Here is a 17,007-nt window from a genome sequence, read left to right as displayed (position 1 = left end):
TCTCTCGGGTCCCCGGCAACGGCACCAATGTTACGATGGGTAACCGGAGATTAATAGAATAGATGACGTAAGTTGGCCCAATCGTCCGTGGATGGTGAGCTCCGAGATGGTTGGCACGCTGGAGCCTCCTTCCGACTTATACACGTTGGTGAATGGGGGGTGGTACCTGCAAAGACACTCCGATGCCTAAGTCAGCAAGGGTGTTAGCAGGTCTAGAGAGTATTGGGCTTAGAGATACCTGAGGGGTGTCAGTGTATTTATAGTGGTGAGCCAATAACCACCGTTGGAGTAGTGCCGTATCTTTAGGGTGTTAACCGCCCCATTATCTTGGGGAGGTTAAGATATGGCTTTATGAAGCGGTTAGAGAGATTTTAGGGGCGATTACTCATTTGAATGAGTGTTTATCGGCCAGCTAATCTCATGTCCGACTTCTTTAGAGTAAGTCGTGGTTGATACCGACTTCTTACGTGAAGGTCGGTACTTAGCTAGGCTTAGTCCTTCAGACTAGGCCTTTTATTTGGACCTGGGCCTTTGTCATTGGGCCAGGGTATGAACAGTTTTATTTTATTTCCTCTCTTAGTTGTAAAAAAGTTAAACTGAGATATTACATGACCAAATCAAAGAAAAAGAACAACATTCTAGATAAAAACATCGGTTATTAAGAAATAAACTAATTATTCAGCTCAAAAAAATACTATATATAAAGCATCCTTTTTAAATTCTGAAATTATTATCTCTAATAAATATTACCAGGTATAAAAAACATGCAAGAGATCAAGTACTTGTCCAAACATCAAGTATTAGATATAAATTAAAAAAGTTTACGTTATGAATAGTTGAATTTCGTAATTAATTGTATGCTGATTCGATTTCATGATCTATTATCTATACTAATTTCATTACATTTTTTATACTTTTGTTTGTGTTATAATTTGGATAGTGTGATGCAAAGCTCTCAGGTTTGATAAATAAATAAAAAATAAAATCTTTAATATTTAATGGTGTGGATAAGTATAGACTATTTTACATTTTTTTGTTTGATGATCTTTCACGTTACATTATATTTAGGCTGAGTTTGGTAAAAAAAATTTAAGATGCGACTTTTAAAAGTTAGGAGTGCTATCAAGATCATGGAATTAAATAAAGATCGGTTATCCATAGTGTAAGATTTTTTAGTTTGTGTGTAATACTTAAGATCATGGAATTAAATAAACATACAACTAATTTTAAAATTCAGTTATCCATAGTGTAAGATTTTTTAGTTTGTGTGTAATACTTAAGAGTTTAGACCAATGCTTGGCCTCTTAGCATGTCTTCACTGCTTTGTAGTATTTATTAGATAGAGATAGCAGTTGCAAAGTTTAAAAGAGATACACAGTATTCTCATGGAATTAATTTATTAATAACTGATTTCCTGTTTAGAATATTGTTCTTTTTTGGTTTGGTCGTTTAGCATCTCAATTCAATTTTTCTATCACTAAGAGGAAACAAAACAATGAACAAACAACATTGTTCTTAATTTGGAATTAGAGAGATTCCATATGAAATTAGAGTGACACAGAAAAAATATCTAGTGGGAAAGGAATTTAATGTTTTGTATAATTTCCAGAGTGATGAAATGTACGGTGGTGAAATATGATTATAACATTGTAGCGGAGATTTCTATTGAAATTCTGAAAGAGGCACTAACCTTGGTCCTTAAAGGCTAGAATTTGCAACGCCAAGCGGGCTTCCAGAGAGCGAGAGTCATGGTGAAGAAAGAGCAGTGAACGGCATAACAATAGACAGCAGAACAGAGCGACAGCGCAGCGATGGTCGAAAGAGGCGTACACGACAGCAGCAAGAGCAAAAACAACAGAGGAACGACCAGAAAAGCAACGTGCTTGTGGTGGTGGTGGCAACTGTCTGCTCTGCTGGGGCTGCGGCAAAAACGACACAGTTGAGAGAGGCTGTGTAAAGTGTGAACGGGCTCAAATTAGTATGGTAAAATATATTTTTTGTCCTTAAAGTTTGACAAAAATTTTAAAAATATCTATAAGTTTTATTTTGTTTCAATTTTGTTTCAAAAATTTTCGATTTGCATCAAATATACCATCATCGATGGCTAAATTTTCAAAAAATTTAAAATCAATCTAACAATCATTTTCATGCATTATTGTTAGATTAGTCTTAAATTTTTTGAAAAATTAGCCGTCAAGAGTATATTTGATGCAAATTGAAAACTTTTGAGACAAAATTGAAACAAAATAAAACTTAAGGATATTTTTAAAACTTTTGTTAAACTTTGGGGACAAAAAATATACTTTACCTTTTTTTATTTCGATCTAGATCTGAAATTGTTTAAATGATTTTGATTAAAAAACCAAATTATAAAATAAATACAATTCGATTTAGACCTTTTTTATTTAAAATGGGTGTTTTTCAAATGGTTTGGTTTGAATTGGATTTAAATCCAAAATCTGGATTTTTTTACACAGCCCTGGTTGATGGTGGATTTTTTCTTTTTTTTTTTCATTATGCTCCAAATGCAAAGACTTGTGTACCTTTGAAAATGACGCTGGTGGGTGCAACTGTGGACCAATCTAGAGTACTTGGATTATGAATCATCGGCGAGTGTAGTTATATAAATGATGACAATTTATTCTTGGACAGCCACTAAGGAGTCATGTCAATCAGATTTGGAGCTTTAATCAATCAAAAGTTCAATATCTACTAATATACAATAACTCAATATTGGATTTTTTTGCATAATTTTAATTAAATGTCTACTTTAACAGTCTTGAAAGGTCACTTTTCACAATAGGTCTGCACATTAAAGAGCTTTCATTCCACTAACGGTAATGAGTCCTGAACACACTACGAATTTAGATTTGTTTTACCAGTCACTAAAAATTAATAATTCAACCCGTCATTGTTAAACCTAAACAAACTGATATAATTATTAACGTACGTAGATTTATTTGAGGAGTTATAAGCACAAGTATGACACAATTTATGTTTGATAAAGCTCCCTTCTGCCATTGATTAATATTTAGACAGTAATGGTTAACCAAGCACCAGGTGCATGTGCATTAGCTGAGATAAGTTTTACTCTTTCCAATTAGAAAGTTAGACATTCGTACCTGGTTTAGTGCCAATGCAATTCAGCACTCTGAGGTAACTAAATAGTTTTCCTCAACATCTGCAGTATGGCTTCTGAGTCTCTTATTTCCTGGCTTTCTTGTGATTCATCAAGCCCTTGAGAGAAATCAGCATTAGTGTAAGTTCTAATTCCAGGGCCATGTCCTCCACTATCCCTTTCCCTTCCTTGCTGCGCTCGCCTCACTTCCTTTTGATGCTCAGTCAGTTCTAATCTCCTTTTCTTAACACTCAAAGGAGATGCATCTTTTTGTGCGTCCGGCACTAACTCAATTCTCTTAGATGTTCTATTATGTGTTGCGGTGACCCGGTATCCTGGCAGAGTGCCACTGACTTCCTTAGAGGAATGACATTTTTGAAGAGGTGGTAGGCTTCTCTTCTGGAGTTTTAATTTCCCATTCCTAGATAGTCTGTCGAGGACAGAGAGCAGATTCGGTGGGAAATCCAGAATAACTTGTTGACCAAACGTGGAATTCCAAAATGTGATGGTTGGTTTTGAAATGGAGGGATATGGATGATCAAGAGTTTTTTCAAACAAGGTTTCATGAAGTCTGAGTAAAGCGGAACCAAAGTTCATTGGAGGTTGACTTCTTTTTAAACAACTTAAAATTTCATTCCACAGATGTTGGAGTTGCTCATTTGTTGTTTCATCCTGATTTACCATATTTGATAGCCATTGAAGTAGTGGACAGGAAATAATCTGCAACCAAGTATATGGTATATTATATACAAGTCAAGCAGGATGGAAAATTCAAGTAATGGTGGTGTTCTACGCAAAAGAAATCCACTTACTATATTGATTGTCAAATTTGGGGATATAAAGTTCGGGTAGGTAGTCCCTCACCTTTCCAAGTTGAGAGTCTAAGACTACACTAATGATTATACATAATAGAAAGAAGTAAAACAACAAACCTCCAGAAAAAGAAGAATATCTTGCTTCCAGTGAAGGCGGCTAACGAAATTTGCTAATGCAGAAGATACTCTGCAATTCATGTGAGAGTGAAATAAGTTAGGCATCGACCAACCAAGCATACATTGAGGAGACAACTTAAATTGACTAACCTTGAGGTCCCAACAAAACCAGGCAGTGGGTCTATCACCACCGTTTTCATCAACAAATTCATATACCTGAGAAATGCCACATGAAAACGATCAATTACTAAATTATTGATGTTATCATCATAATCTCAGCATTCACAAAACAGGCCCCTGAATAATTAACAAAAGAGAATGGACAAAAATATATGAAGCTATAGAATACCTAAATCGAAGTTGAAATAGAACTTGTATAATTTAATTTCATTTAAGAATCAAAAACATAACTTTACAATTACTTCGCGGAAGAAAGACTGGAACCAGTAACAAACAAACAAATATACAACTTCTACAGAAGCACATCGTATACTCATAATAATACTGTTCTTGCACATCGTATACTCATAATAATACTGCTCTTAAGACTTACCTAGCAGCAAGTTTTAAGCAGTTATTTATGCCACAGAGAATTTTGCTCTCACGGTCAGTGTTACTTATTTCTGTTTCTGAAACTAATTCTGAAGTCTGAATGTGGTCAAGAATGCATATCATGAAATTGCCAGATAAATGAAGGATACCAAGATCAGTATCATTGCATTTCAAATGAAGTTCAATGCCGCTCTCAGCCATGTCAATGCTATCATCAAGGCACCTGGTTAACAATGTGCACAGATCTCCAGAAAAATTGGTGGTTGTTGAACATCCGAAGCCTGAAGCACTAAGAGATTCGTAAAGCGATATCCATGTTTGAATAACAAGGTCAAGCCTTGGGTTTTCTTCTAGTAATACTTTATAATTCTCTGAAGAGGCACCAGCATTTGACAAGGTCAATCTTGCAGTTTCAGTGTGTACCACAATGGGATAAATTAAAAGATGGCATATTGAAGAATATGCAGCACTATCAGACATGGCTACCCGTAGAGACCTACAGTTTGGATCACGTGCACAGCCATTCAATCCTTCAGCCAATGTTATCCATATTTTTAAGTGAATTGGTCGAACATCTTTGTACAAGAAGCCAACAAAAGTAAGTAGATTGTCTGGGGAATCACTTGAAGAAAATATGAATTTAAAATATTCAGAACTTCTTTGCGGCTTGCAGTCTGATTGAGAAGAATTCATTGCTAACCAGTCCAGCATATGGAAGTAAACCGCTATCAAATAAACCATTGGAGAAACCTTATCCATATAAGAAACACGACTGACACTAAAATTTAGGTGTTCATTGCGATCACCTGATTGTGTGCCACCAATGTACTTTAGGTCTAAAGAAAACTTGTAGAGAGGAGATCCCAAGATCAAAGAATCTAATTCCTTTGTGACAACTTCTATAAACCGAATGGAAATGTAGTACAGATCATGCTTTTCAGTGCCATATGTGCATAAATCCTCGCATACATTTTTTATGAATGTTAATATTGATTTCAAGCACAACATAATACCATCATAATTGGTAGATGTACTTTCCAAATCATGTTTGACTCCTTTTAAAACATATGTAAATAACTTTAAGGCAGCATCATAAACAAGACTTCTATGATCAGAAGTCACTGTTGGTCTTGATGCTTGACAAATGAGAACAGAAATCATACTAAGAAAAAAATCCAATTGACTGATATCCCATGGCAACCATCTAATTGGGTGAAGCTTCCAAGAGCATTTGGCAGATAGAGAAGGCCCAGTTTCAAAGATTCTATCTCTGAACTGGTTAGTTGATTGGCAGAGGACATCCCTACACTTCTGTGAGATACAATCACTGAGCAGATCTAGGCCCAGCCCCCACAACCAGATGCTCTTGCTATCAGGTCCATTCTGAAATATTGCTTTTAAAATAGGCTCTAATACCATCTTTATCAATGAGGGTTCGTTGATAGAAGTTTCAAGCTTATGAAGCAAATAACACCATGTATTCAAGCATGATGAGTGGACTGATATATCACACTTACTAGACATAATGCCATTCAATGGGGTCATTATTAGTCTTATGCTCTTGGAAAAACCATTTGCTTGGACATCACAATTGTTCCTTTCTAATGAATGCTGTTTTTGAAGATGATTTTCCTTGGCTGGGGTATTTTTATTGGGATCTAACATTGTGCAGTGAACAAGAGCATCGATAAGACCTTCCCAAGCAACCTGCACAAAACACACTTGAAAGGTCCCATAAGCTATAATCAAGGAATGATGTCAATAACTAGTCTTCAAATGTCAAATTGATATCTTTAAGCCACTTTATGTCACTTAAACTATCGGACAATCTTTATCCCACATAAACCATCCCTATGAATCATGGATGACATAATAAAGCATCTCAAAAATATTACCAGTGTAGCAATCTGAACTTGAGGATCAAGGTCTGTAAATGTACATTCAGGAATTTTCAGTGAGTCATTAACTAATTGTCTAGTCTTCAAAGCATGTGATCCAAGCATTCGGATAAACCATCCCCATGCTTGAATAACTTGAATCTTCATACCCTTATCTAACAATTTCTTCATCCCACTAAGCAGATTTAACTTCATATCTTTGACAAGAACCTGTTGAAAATGAAGAAAGCAATTAATGAGATCAAAGCCAGTACAACATCCTTGAAGATATTGGCTAATTATGAAATGTCTAGCGGCATAAACACATATAATAAATAATGATATAATTAATTTATAAAAGGGAAAAAGATCCATCAAAAGTTTTCCTTCTCACAGGATATTGTGTTATAAATCACTTGCACAATGACAGCAATACGGCTTAAGTCATAACAAGCAAGAGCTTGTCATGTAACGATATTGCGGATTCACCACTTTATATTGATATCAGATGCGGTTTTTGGTACCTTCGAGAGATCCAAGGAAGGAGGAATGACTGAAGTTTTGACCTTCAATAGACATCGTTCCAAGGCATCCCTTTCCCTCTTATCTGTGCTGAGAAGTCTTCTGTATATTGGAGGAGCCCATATATGGGATGAGTCTCTCATTTGTTCACTTAGTTGACCACATAGCTTCATTACAGCCTGTCACGAGAAGACTCAAATATGAGTGTTCAATGAAATTTCTACACTTCCAGATAAATCTGAGATATAACATTCAAGAATCTATAAAAACATTTCTAGTTAAAAGAAAGGGAACAACACTACCTGGGTAGCTTCAAATGTTGTTGACAAAGAACCCATTGGGTTGTCCAAGGCATGAACAATTGCTAGTAACAAAGAATGGAAGTGAGTAGCAAGACACGATTCTCCTAACTGTTGAACAGATATACACCATACCCCTAAATTACAAGCAGACTGTACCAGCAGCAACAAGAATAATTTAATACAGGGTTAAAATACTGAAAAAAGTGTCCATAAAGAGTGAAATGGATATCAAACTAGCCTTTAATTTAGTGGTTGTAATAAGTTTGGACAGTGACTCTAATACCAAATTGACATCATCCGCTGCAAGACAAAGAAAAAGATGAAAAGCAATGTTGCATGCATCATGGCATAGTACCAAAATCAGATATACTATGAATAAGATAGGTTGAACCGTTGTCGTAGAAGCAGATAATACATACGTGGAAGTGAGGACACAATGGAAGGATGATAAATCATGAAGCCCAAGCACTTCAAGGCTTGCGCAGCTCTACATCGAAATAAACAAGCAAACAAATCAAGACAACATGATAGAGAAAGAGAATTGGATGAATTGGAAGGTGGAAGATGAAGGTGACTCACATTTCTTCGTCGTGGTTGGAGATGTCGGAGATTAGGGAAGAGACGATGGAGTGAGAGGAGAGTGAGAGGGAGTGGAGGGAAGAGGGATTGAGAGTGGAATGTTCCTGGAAATGAAGGAGGCTTGAGTAGCCGGAGCACTTGCTGGATTTGTCGCCAGAAGAAACCAGGAGCTGGATTTCGCCGATCTCATTCTCATTGGACATTCTTGTTCTTCCAAGGATTGCAGAATGAGATTGAATCATGAAATTGAAACCCTTAGACTGCTGCTACTTTCCCCAATTTTTCGCGCCATTGCGTTTCGCGCGCTTTTCTTTTTTCTTTTTTTTTTTCCCTCACACACTTAGACGCTTTAAAACCTTTTTTTTAAGTTTTTTAATTATAAAAAATAGTAGTATTAATATTTAATATAATTTTTAAAAAAATATTTAAATGTTTATAAAAAAATTAAAAATATTTTTTATATATAATAAAAAATTTTTTATCATATTTCTTTTAAAATAAGTATTTTTGAAACTAAAAAACAAAACATAAAATAATTTATTTATAAATTATTTTTAATATAAATATTTATTGTTTAAACTATTTTAAAAAAAAAACTTAATTAAGGAGAGAAAATTATCGTTTGAACTATAGTTTGTTAGCACATTTTTCTTTTTTTGAATTACACTTGTTTTCTTTTTTTTTAACAAAAAACGACTGAAAATTTTAATTATCAAATATAATAAATAATTTTTTACTAGTTTGTATAATAAATATAAAATCAAATTTGATTATTGGTTTGATAATACATTCATTGTTACAAGCTAAATTTGCTAACTACACCATGATTATTTCATTAGAAATAATTAAATAGATTAAATTGTAACTTTAAATATTGGCAAGAATATGTGGATTGGAGATAAAATTCTAAAGGAAACGTTTTCTAAGCACTTCAGTGTGTCAAATAGAGGTGTTCACAATATTATTTGGATTGGTTTTGAGTCACAACTTCGTCCGATTTAAATATTAATTTTATTTGTGGTGCAGTTTGAATTTAATGATTAAAAAAAAATTGATCCGATCCAATTTAATTTTCAAGTGGTTTAGATTGGATTGGATTTGTGATTTTGTAAATTAAAAAAATTAAACACATATAAGTATATAACAAGAATATCAAATTTTAAATAATCAACAATGACATAACAAATCTCAACAATATCTTAAAAAATCAACAATAACATAACAATAAAAATAAAATTATAAGTTAGTTAAAATAAATAACAGCTTGAACATAAAATATTTATTAAATAATAATAATAATACATAAATAATATAAAAATATATAACAAATTGAACATGTTATAAGTATAATTATAAATATAATAATAAAATAATAATATTATAGCATATTGTGCAGTTTTGATTGGATTTGATCAGTTATAAAAAGTAGATTCGAAATTCAGTCAGGTCCAGAATCCAATCAAATCAAAATTAGTGCAGTTTTAATCGGTTTTCGGTTTGGATTTAATTGGATGAGCTGTTTAATTTGGATCGGTTTGAATTTGAACACCTCTAGTATTAAACACGAAGGGAAGCATGATTTATAACTGTGGTATATGGATAGGGTCAACCCGGATGTAGAGCTTTTAATGGCAACAAAATTTGTTGAAAAAACAACACAAATTATAGAATTATAAAGTATGTTAGATGGTGTATTTCTTTGTAAAAATTAGGTGTGAATGTTTGGATCAGAAAGAAAATACATCACAAAATCATTCACTGATATTGCAGCGGAAAAAATATATGGTAAGAAAACAATGAAATATGTAAGTATAATACCCACACTATGTTAGTCTCCAGATCACTCACTCATATAAATAATGTTATTATATTTTTCATCTCTCAAACTCACCAATACTCATATGAAATAACAGAAAGAAGGACTTCACATAATTATATTTTTTCATTTAAAGAAACACACATTACAAAACTATGATACCACCTATTTATAGATGTTTACAGGCGGTGATTTTATAATACACTTGTAACTAAAGCACTTTCTAATATAATAAACTATCCTAAGTGTTGGCGACAGGAAGCTTGTAGATATATCACTTGCATGCCTTCTTCAATTTGAACTCTAATTCTTTTGACTTTTTCAAACTTTTCAGCATATATATTTAGAGTATTAATCATGTTGCTCTTGACTATGTATTCTAGTTGTTTCTTGATTTTTGTATCCATGCAACTCTAGCTATTTGCTTATTTAGTCATCATTCATTATAATTTCAATGGCGGTGATATATAGTGCAAGTTGATTTAATTATCAAACATTGTTTCCCTTAAATTAAGTTTGCATAATTAATCATTCCAAGCATATTCTTTAACTTATAAAATAACTCGATCTTCAACGACTTTGTAAATATATCTACAACTTGGTCTTCAGTGGAACAGTACTTAATCAAAACTTCTTTTTCATTCACCAACTCTCTGATTTTATGAACCCGTATATCAATATGCTTTGATCTTCCATAGAATACTGGATTTTTACAAAGTGCAATAGCTGACTTGTTATCACAAAATATTGTTGTTGGAGTACTTTGTTTCTCGTTCAATTTCTCAAGAATTCTTCTTAACCAAACTGCTTGCATTACACAACTTGCTGCTACTATATATTCTGCTTTTGCTGTAAAGAGTGCTACTATTGGTTATTTCTTTGACGACTATGAAATTGCACCAGAACCAAGATGAAATACAAACCCTAAAATACTTTTTCTTGTTTCTATATCTCCGACCCAATCACTATCAGTGTAGCCAACAAAGTTTATTTCATTAGTATTTTCATAATAAATTCCATCATTTATATCGAAGAATTCTTTTTGCTGCTTGCAAATGGTTGGTACAAGATTCTTCCATAAATCTGCTAAGCAAACCAACTCCAAACACAATATCTAGTCTAGTCGCGGTCAGGTACCTTAGACTTCCAATCAAGCTTTCATAGTATGTAGGATTTATTGCTCTTCCTTTATCTTCTCTCAACAACTATAACTTCTCTTCGACTGGAGAAGGAACTGGCTTTGAAAGTTCCATCTGAAATTTCTTCAAAATATCATTTGCATATTTTCTTTAATAAATGAAAATTCCATCATCTTTTTGAAGAACTTCGATGCCAAGAAAATAAGATATCAAGCCTATATTTGTCATTTCAAAGTGCTTTATCATAGCTTCCCTGAATTCTGTAATTATCTTCAAATTGTTGCCAGTAAATATCAAATCGTCAACATAAAGACACACGATCAAGATATCTCCAGGTTCAACGAATTTGATATAAAGAGTATGCTCAAATGGACATCTTTTGAAACCATTCTCAGTGAAATAAGAATTAATCTTCTTGTACCATGCTCTTGGTGCTTACTTTAACCTATAGAAAGCTTTTTTCAACCTGTAAACTTTATCTTTTTCTCCAAAAACTTTATATCCTGCAAGTTGCTCAATATACACTTCTTCTTCTAAAGTGCCATTTAGAAATACTGATTTAACATCCATCTGATGTATCTTCCACTTATTTTGGGCCAAGAGTGAAATAATCATATGAATAGTGTCTAATCTAGCAATAGGAGCAAATACTTTAAAGTAGTCGATACCTAGTTTTTGTTTGTATCCTTTTGCAACTAATCTTGCTTTGAAACGATCAACTTCACCGTTGGGTTTGTATTTAGTTTTGTAAACCCACTTTACTCAAATTGGCTTCTTATCTGCTGGTAAATCTGTCAGCTCCCATGTGTCATTATTTTCAATGGCATGAATCTCCTTATCCATCCCTTTCTTCCAATTGTTATCTCTAGAGGCTTCTTCAAAGTTCAACGGCTCACAATCTGGAAATAGAGTAAAATTTACAGTTTCTTCATCGGACGGATCGTTGCCAATGCCAACTTCATAATCTGCTAATCTAGCAGGTGGTCTTTGCTCTCTTTGTGATCTTCTAGATGATTCTGGTTGTTCGGTTGTGTCAGGTTGCCTTTCTTACACTTCATCACATGTATTTGAAATTATAGTCAGCTACTTTTCTGTCTTTGTGTTCTAGTCCCACATGTCTTTCTCGTCGAACGTCACGTCTCTGCTGATAATCACTTTCTTTGATACTGGATTATACAACTTGTATGCTTTTGAGTATGTGCTATAGCCGATAAAGATACACTTCTCGCCTTTGTCATCTAACTTCTTCCTTAATTGATATGATATGTGGGCATAAGCGATACACCCAAAGATTATGAAATGATGAATGGAAGGCCGCTTTCCACTCCAAGCTTCTTCTGGAGTTTTATCTCGAACACTCTTTGTTGGACACCTGTTTAAAATATGAACGGCTGTTGCAATTGCTTATGCCCAAAATTCGTTAGGCATTTGTTTTAACTTAAGCATGCATTTGACCATATCCATGATGGTTCTAATATTTCTTTCAGCAATTCCATTTTGTTAAGGAGTGTATCTAGTTGTTAGTTGGTGTTGAATTCTGTGTTGCTTAAAGTATTCTAAACATGCAAGATATTCTGTTCCTCTGTCTGTTATGAGAATTTTAATTTTATAGCCTCTTTGTTTTTCGACAACCGCCTTGAATGTCTTAAAGACATCACATGCTTCTGATTTTTGCTTCGGAAAGTATACCCATGTATATCTACTAAAATCAACAATAAAAGTGATAAAGTGCCTGCTACCACCATTACTTGGAACTTTTACAGAATAGAGATCTGAATGCATAATTTCAAGTAATCTTTTGGCTCTTCATGACTTTCCTATAGGGAATGGATCTCTGTGCTTCTTTCCCGGTTGACAAATCTCACAAACACAATTGAGAATATGAATCCGTGATAGACCGGAAACAAGTCCTTTTCTTGACAGGTAGTTCAGGCCAGAAAAATGAAAATGTCCAAACCGCATATGCCACAGCCAGTTATCATCAAGTATCACAGAACTCATGCAAGAGGGATTGACATGTTGAATTTTTAATGAAAACATTCTATTTGAAGTCATCTTTGATTTATCTATGAACTTTCCATTGTTATCAAATACAGTGCAATATCCACGATAAGTTATCATCTTATATCCCTTCTCAGATAATTGTCCGATACTTAGTAAATTGTAATCAAGTTCAGGTGTATAGAAAACATCAAAGAACCATCCTTCAATCTAATTGGTTACTGCCATTTTCCTTCAATAGGGATCTTTGTACTATTACCAAACTTTAATAATAGTTTAACTGAATCATCTAGTGAAGAAAATAACTCTTTTCTACCAGATATACGAATACTGCAAGCATTATCTAAGTACCATATATTTTCATCTTTAGTACATGAATTACTTGTAAAAAATAAAGTCTGAGTACCCGGATTATCATCAGTATTTTGATGTTGCTTTTCTGCAACGCGTGGTTGATTGTTATTCACCATTTTGAATCTGCAATCTGCTGCTTTGTGTCCATACTTTTCATAATAAAAGCAGTTGAAATTAGTTCTTTCTTGATAAAAATTGCTTCGACCTCTTCCTCAGTTGACAGGCCTTCATTCCACCTCTTCCTTGATTAGGTGGTGTAAAATTATTATAACTTCCTTGATTGTAATTGCCACGACCTCTACCTCTGAAACTTCTTGTGCCTCTACTTTGAAAATTAAAACCACGACCTCGTCCTTCTTGTGTACTATTTGATTCTGCAACATTGTTTAAATTCACTCGACTTTTCAGGGTTTCCTCAGTTAATTTTTCGGAGTTCTCTAGTATTATACTGATGTGGCTTTCCATAGTTTCTTGCAACTCTGCAATTGTCATGGTATCCATATCGTGGAATTCTAGTATCGTAGTCACCACATGGTCATACTTCATCGACATGGTGTGAAGAATTTTCTCCACCACTTTGCTATTGGGCATATCTTCTCCATAGACTCTCATTTTATTGACAAGATCTATAACACAAGTAAAATATTACTCAACAGTTACTGAGCTAGACATCTCTTACCTTTCATGTTCTCTTCTTAAAGACTGTAGCTTTACTTTCTGAGATTTATCTACGCCTTTGTATGACAGCTTTAACGTGTTCCATGCTTCTTTTGCACTTTTGGCATTTGCTATTTTGCCAAACATCGTATAATCTACTCCTTAATGAATTTGAGATAGCGCCAATTGATCTATCCTCTGTTGGGCAGCATCTGCTCCTTCTTGCAAACGCGGTTCAATGAAATTCCACAGGTTCTGTACCTTCAAATGGGTAGACATCAAAGTCTCCCAATAACTATAATCAAGTTTCTCATCTAACTTGGGACCGGACCACACAATATTAAAAGTGTTTGCCATACCGACTTTATGAATCAACAACTATGTGAGAACTCTCCCACACCTCACAAACTCTCAAATACCAGACGCTGGATTAACCAGCTCTGATACCAAATATAAGTATAAGACCCACACTATGTTGGCCCCAAGATCACTCACTCACATAAATAACACTATTATATTTTTCATCTCTCAAACTCACCAATACTCATATGAAATAATAGAAAGAAGGTCTTCACATAATCATATTTTTTATTTCAAGGAACACACGTTAAAAACTATGATAGCACCTATTTATAGATGTTTATAAGCGGTGATTTTATAATACACTTGTAACTAAAGCACTTTCTAACATAATAGCAGGAAACTTGTGGATATATCACTTGCATGCCTTCTTCAATTTGAACTCTAGTTCTTTTGACTTTGTCAAACTTTTCAGCATATATATTTGGACTAATAATCATGTTGCTCTTGACTCATGTATTCTAGTTGTTTCTTGATTCTTGTATCATGCAACTCTAGCTATTTGCTTATTTAGTCATCATTCATGATAATTCCAATGGCTGTGATATATAGTGCAAGTTAATTTAATTATCAAATAAAATATGTGTTTGATAATATTTGGCAAGGAGTGATGCTACCAATAATGGAAGTATTGTCGTGGTTTGCGATTTCATGAGCCTTAAATATAAAGGATGTCTTCTTAAGGAGATATGTCATAAAACAAGGTGATAAAACATGTGTTGTGTGGTGATGAACCAGAGACGATGAATCATTTGTTTTTGCACTGTAAATATGTTTTGAATATGTGCGGTGACGAACTTTGTGTTAAAAAAATGTATGTTGGATATATAGCACGGAGATAAAGACTTGGCTTGGATGCCTCAGGATATAGATAGAAGAAAAAAAAAGATGATGGATAATTTACTTTTTCAACATTATATGGGTTGTATGGAGATGTAAAAATGTGATGATAAATGAAAATAAAATAATAATACATTAGAATAGTGCGTGAGAACATATTAAGGGATTGATAGTGCAATGGAATAAAACGAAAAAGAATATTAAAATTGATAGATTCGTTTGAAAAGGGAAAGAGAGAAAACGGATATGGTGACAATATGTAAAATATATATCAAATATTAATATACATGCAGTTTGAGGATAAGTAACAAATTATATAAATCAAGTGAAATGCTTTATGAAAAACCTTGTACTGAATATTTAAGAAGTATAATATTGATGCATGAGAAATATAGAATAATGCAACATTGATGCATTATTTGATTTGAATTATATTAAGTGAACTTCTTAGGCCTTGAATGTGTATGTCAATATAATGTTGTAGCTGTAGGTGTATGTGAAAGAGATTGGCATATGAGCCACCTATTGTCTTTAATAGCAATGTTAAGGGAGGTTAATTAGCTATATGTTACTTTACAAACTCTTTTTTCATTTTGAGCCGAGTTTGTAACACATAAATTATCGAAAAAATAAAAATTTGATAAAATTGATTTTTTTACTAACTTATTTGTACAACTGTAGATACTTTTTCAAAAGTTATATCTAGTTACAGTCGAGTTAAGCCTCAAAGTGATTCTTGAAGTTGCACTCGAACCTCATAATAGTCCATGAACTTAAAAGTTACCCATATTCATCCCTGAAGTTGCACTCCGAGACTCAGACTTGTCCTTCCGGCACATTCCATCCATCTGGCGCTATCGAAAAGCTGAGTTGGTATCCTTCGTGACACGTGGGCAAAACAGAAACGATGCCGTATTGGTTGTGGTGCCAAAATGACATGAAACAACGTCGTTTCACACAGAAAACCTCCTTCCCTCAACGTTACACTAATGTGTTGTCTCCCCACTCTCAAAACACAACACAAACAGCGGTCTTTCTTCTCCGATACACTCATCAATGGTGTCTGTGCGATTACATTAATCGCACCGATTTCAGTCGAAAACTCAGGCTCTGAAGCATCGATTTCATCATCTTCATCATACAGAGAGTTGTGAAAACTGGATTCTTTTAAACAGGTAAGCGAAAAATGAAAAAAATATGTGGTAAAGCTCTTTTTTTGATACTATTATTAATTTAATATTCAAAAAAGTTCAGTCCATTTTTTCGAGTGTAATGTGTGGGTATGAATGCTTCTGTTTTGTGCTCTTTGCTAGGGTTTGATCAGAACTAGGTTTCTTAGTAGTTAGGCCAACAAAATTATAGACTGAATAGGTTTCTTGTGTTTTGTTGATATGGAAACTTGTTCTTTATGTGTTAGGGTTTACTGCATTTAGTTGTGGAGTTTTCAATTTATTAATGTGTTTGAGGACAATGACTCTGATCAATCAAACTTTTTTTTAAATTGCAGATGAGTGATCCTTTGATTACCATCATATTTCACCATGAAGGGTCATTTATCACAGAGGCTGGTGGAAGTATGTCTTACAACGGTAGAGAGATTTTTGAGTTGCCGGACATTGATATAGACACATTGGATGTATTTTTTTGTCCGAGACTATCACAAGAATATTGGGTATTACAAGGTTACTCAAACTTGGTGGCTGGTGCCTAATAGGCCTTCGCAAACTCATTTAAGAGCAATAATAGATGATAAGGAGCTCATGGAGAACAAGGGGGTTATTCATGTGTACTACAAACATGGAGTTTTTGAACCTCTGTATAGTGAGGAAGCAGAACCAGTGGCATCTAACGGCAATGGGCTGATGGTGATACAAAGCATGTTTTCCACCCCAAATCCCACCACCAATGTCACAACCAAACCAATTCCCACCACAACACCATGTACTCCAACTTCTGAA

General features: G+C 34.0%; 1 protein-coding gene across 2 annotated transcripts; it reads right to left on the bottom strand.

Annotated features, from left to right (window-relative positions):
• Positions 1-904: 904 nt before the first annotated feature.
• Positions 905-8,262, bottom strand: LOC112701691 (uncharacterized). Of its 2 annotated transcripts, XR_003153840.3 has the most exons (12): positions 7,883-8,262; positions 7,723-7,790; positions 7,542-7,603; positions 7,304-7,453; positions 7,004-7,180; positions 6,498-6,710; positions 4,604-6,309; positions 4,201-4,266; positions 4,051-4,120; positions 3,123-3,838; positions 2,544-2,655; positions 905-1,919 (listed from the first exon to the last, which is right to left on the bottom strand). XR_003153840.3 is itself a non-coding variant. In XM_025752423.3 (11 exons), exons 1-10 carry the CDS (start codon positions 8,122-8,124, stop codon positions 3,161-3,163), a joined length of 3,432 nt encoding a protein of 1,143 aa, XP_025608208.1. In that variant the 5' UTR covers positions 8,125-8,262; the 3' UTR covers positions 1,789-1,919; positions 3,123-3,160. The 2 variants fall into 2 exon arrangements, 1 of the variants encoding a protein (XP_025608208.1); XM_025752423.3 differs by lacking the exon at positions 2,544-2,655 and having other exon boundaries at positions 1,789-1,919.
• Positions 8,263-17,007: the final 8,745 nt, after the last annotated feature.

The sequence above is a fragment of the Arachis hypogaea genome, chromosome 1, assembly GCF_003086295.3.
Source record: "Arachis hypogaea cultivar Tifrunner chromosome 1, arahy.Tifrunner.gnm2.J5K5, whole genome shotgun sequence".
In the NCBI taxonomy this organism is placed as follows: domain Eukaryota; kingdom Viridiplantae; phylum Streptophyta; class Magnoliopsida; order Fabales; family Fabaceae; genus Arachis; species Arachis hypogaea.
The sequence above is the reverse complement of the archived record's forward strand: the minus strand, read 5'-3'. Positions and strand labels throughout refer to the sequence as shown.

Excerpts from the sequence above, each read along its gene's own strand:
- LOC112701691 (XM_025752423.3), bottom strand. The coding sequence starts at position 8,124 with ATGATTCAATCTCATTCTGCAATCCTTGGAAGAACAAGAATGTCCAAT. Across the intron at positions 7,604-7,722 it reads CATTGTGTCCTCACTTCCAC|CGGATGATGTCAATTTGGTA; the intron begins GTATGTATTATC and ends TTTGTCTTGCAG. Across the intron at positions 4,121-4,200 it reads GGTTTTGTTGGGACCTCAAG|AGTATCTTCTGCATTAGCAA; the intron begins GTTAGTCAATTT and ends CATGAATTGCAG.